The 3503-nt window shown below is 40.8% G+C and overlaps 1 protein-coding gene across 5 annotated transcripts in view; it reads right to left on the bottom strand.

Annotated features, from left to right (window-relative positions):
* Nucleotides 1-2169: 2169 nt before the first annotated feature.
* ARMCX2 (armadillo repeat containing X-linked 2) overlaps nt 2170-3503 on the bottom strand; it is a 4941-nt gene continuing 3607 nt past the window's right edge. For all 5 annotated transcript variants that reach the window (XM_014592993.2, XM_014592992.2, XM_014592991.2 and 2 more), the window contains one exon: nt 2170-3500. In XM_014592993.2, coding sequence (XP_014448479.1) covers nt 2560-3500 — 941 coding nt within the window. In that variant the 3' untranslated portion in view covers nt 2170-2559. The remainder of the gene's footprint in view (nt 3501-3503) is intronic.

Genomic DNA, 3503 nt, shown 5'->3' with positions numbered 1-3503 from the left:
CTCTGTAATACTGAAGCCATATGGAAGGCTAGGGTTTGATTTCTGGATCAGGGTTCATTTCCTGGGTCAACCTGTACATCCTGGCTAGCTGGAAAGGTGGAGAGGGAAAATCATGATGTCAGACCTTGTGAGGGTTCTTCTCACTCTTTTTGTTTCTCTCTCTCTCTCAGGAAATAAAAAAATTTCTAAAAAGGAGTATATGACAGTTTAACACTTTTATTTATTTCAATTGCCAGAGAGTGTGTGCACTTGAGAAGAGAGAAAGCACCCTCAGTGGGGATGGCCATGCAGCAGTTCCTTCTCCTCCATTCTCCTCTCGGGATCTTGGGCATGCACGCACACATGCCCTGCGTGAGTTTAAGTCACCAGGTCTGGGACTGGAACCGCAGTCGACTACATGGGAGTCCAGCGACATAGTCATTACGCCAACTGCTGGTCCCAGCAGTATATTGTTATTAACTGCAGTCACCATGATGTACAATAGATCTCTTAGTTTTAATAGTTGTATAATACTGTACTACATGACATACTATCTACTGTTTGGCCAGTTTCATAGTGTTAGACATTTTTCTTCTAGTTTTTCTGTCTTAGAAACACTGCTGAGGGTCGGCCCTGCTGTCTAGTGGCTAAGGCAGCTGGATTCCAACTGTGAGGTTTGAGTCCCAGACCTAGTGACTTGTAAATCACTGAGTATGTGTGTGTATGTATCCAAAATCCCAAAAAGATTGGAGAAATTGAGGAGAAGCGATTACAGTGTGACCATGCCCTACTGGGGGCGCTTTTTCACTGTTCCTCACAATCTTTCTCTGATGAACACACAAGCCCTCTAGCAAATTTTAAAAAAATAAAAAATATAAACACACACAGAAAGAAACACTGCTGAAATTAGCAGCCTTGTACATTTCTCTACAATTATTTGATTTTTTTCTTAGGAAAAAAAAAATCCTACAAATGGAATGCTTAACTGGAAGTCAGATACATCTATAAAGCTTCTTATGAACACTACCAAATTTCTTTACAGATAAACTGTACCAATATATAATACCAATCTATTCCTCTTCTGTATGTCACCCTTTTGGGATTCCCTATTTCTATCCTGGCCACAGCCTACCACAGAAACACTTGCACAAAAATGATTTTCTGAGGGGTGTCAGGAAAGCAGTCTTAGTTTAGGAAAATCTTGGGCTCCCTCCTCTTTTCTTTTTATTGCTTCAATGGGCCAGAGAGGGAAGGAAAGAAGGTACATCTGCTCTTAAGTGAACTCAGGGATAGGTGTGGGGGATCCCATAAAAGCCTCACGAGGGCCCTTCTTCAAAAAAAATCAGGCAGACAGACCTAGACTTCTAATCCTAGAAAACAAACCACTGCTCTTGCTGATTCCTTCTCTCTACTACACTGCTGTTTTTCATCATTGGAAATGATAACTTACACTGTCATTATGTGGTCTCCACAGTTGCCCAAGAAAGAGGGTCTTCCCGTATCAGGAACTATGCAGAGGGATAGAGGTAGTCATACAATCTGTTGTCCCATACTCAACTATCAGGTAGATTTTTGTTTTTTTTTTTTTTTGGTAAGAAAAATTACTATCATTACCTAACAGTTTCTTTAAGTCACCCCCTCATTTCACCCTGTATCATGTCATGCTTCAGTCTATTGTAACTTTTTAAAAAATGCTCCTGTTTCCAAGTCTCCACCCCTAATCTCATCAGATCCCATCTCCAATCCATCTTGCACATCACCACTGGACTGTTTTTTCGAAAACGGTCAGTGAGTTCCAGAACATGACAGGATACTATTTCAAATCTGAGCCTGGGCTTCAGGGTCTTCCTTAAACTTTCCTCACCCTAACTTTTCACCTTCCTCTCATCACTCCTCTTGCCATGACTTCTATTTCAGGGAAACTGGCTTCCTTCCTATCACAGGAACAGATTCCCTATTTCCATGCATATCTTCAAACCCTTTCTCCTTCCTGGAATACAAGGACTGTTCTTCAGGGCCCAGCTTTAATGTGTCCTTCATCACTGAAGCCTTCTCAGTAACCTATACTTCATTTAACAAATAACAAAATACCCAAGGAGATATGCAAAGGTATTATACTCTTTTTGTATATATGTACCTTATCTTCCCACCTAGATGTTAAATCCAAGCATGAGAACAATTTTTGTCAGTTGAAACATACAATTTTATTGATGATACACAAATGATGTCTTTGGTGGATAAATTCAAGTTAAAACAATACAACAGTAGGCCATTCACAATGGACAGGTGCACTGTCAATTCACATAGAGGAACCAGTAAAAACATTTCCATCCAAGCAGCACAATTAAAGTCACAAACGTGTTTTCAGCACAAGAGGACTATTTGGTATTCATAAAATGGTTCAGCTTATAGCTGGTGACTGTCACAGATAACACCATTCTGGATGATATATTATTCAAAACTGGCAGCCGAAAGGATCCCTTTACTATATGAGCAACTGGAAAAGCAGTAACTTTCATTTTCAATGCTTTCAGACTGCAAAACCAAGTTTCTTCAAGGCTGTTGAGAGCACATGCCCAATCAGAATTTGTTCACCAGTTTTATAACTTTCACTTTCACCAAGAGATCATGGTGATTTGCCAAGGCTCGAATTTTTTTTACACACACTCCAGATGTAGTACATAAGTAAAAAAGGGAACCCTTATTGAATTCTCTGTAATTGAACACTTCTGCTCTGAGATTGTCATAGATGATCTCAAATAAAGTGAGGGCATTAATAAGAATTTCTGATTCCACATAAGAATTATAGAGGGAACTAAATGATGATGGCACTTGGGTACTGAGAAGCTTTTTGAGCATATCGGGATTTTCAGCAAAGTTCGAAAGTATTTTCAAAATCTCAACCTTGATTTTTCCACCTCCCTGAGATAACAAACGGAAAAAGTTTGCAATAGAATTGACAAGCAGGTGTTGGTAGTCATTAGTAATAGTCATGTTTGTTAAAAATTTTAGTCCAACTACCTGTACTGCCGAGTTCAGGTTAGAGGCCATGATATCATCCATCACTTTATTCATGTAAACCTGAAGCCGGCCTTGATTTTCATAATTTTCACTCAGGTTATTCATGGCCATTAAGGCTTTTTCCTTAATGTGAGGATCCGTTTTGTTGATCATGTTTGCAATAATTGGAAGGCCACCCAATTTGCGAATAGTCTCTTGGTTGCATGAGTAATTGGCATTGTTGCTCAGAGTGAGCAAAGCTACCTGTTGGATGAAAGGATCATCCGACTTCTGAAGCAAGGCAAGGACTTTCCTGAGATCTCGGACACCCAGAATCTCATCGATTTCATAAGGAAAGGGGCGCTTCTGCATGGTGGGAACGGGTTTTTTCCCCCTCCCTCTGCGCTGGGTCTCTGGCTCGGAGTCTGAATCCGACTCTGTGTCAGTCCACCCTGACTCCCCTTCCTCAGAATCAGGGACTTCTGCCAGGAACGCCTGTCCCCCATTAGCAGAGGCTGCCGCCG

Source organism: Tupaia chinensis, unplaced genomic scaffold, assembly GCF_000334495.1.
Source record: "Tupaia chinensis unplaced genomic scaffold, TupChi_1.0 Scaffold139234_1, whole genome shotgun sequence".
NCBI classification, from domain to species: domain Eukaryota; kingdom Metazoa; phylum Chordata; class Mammalia; order Scandentia; family Tupaiidae; genus Tupaia; species Tupaia belangeri.
This window is presented reverse-complemented; position numbering and strand designations above follow the sequence as displayed.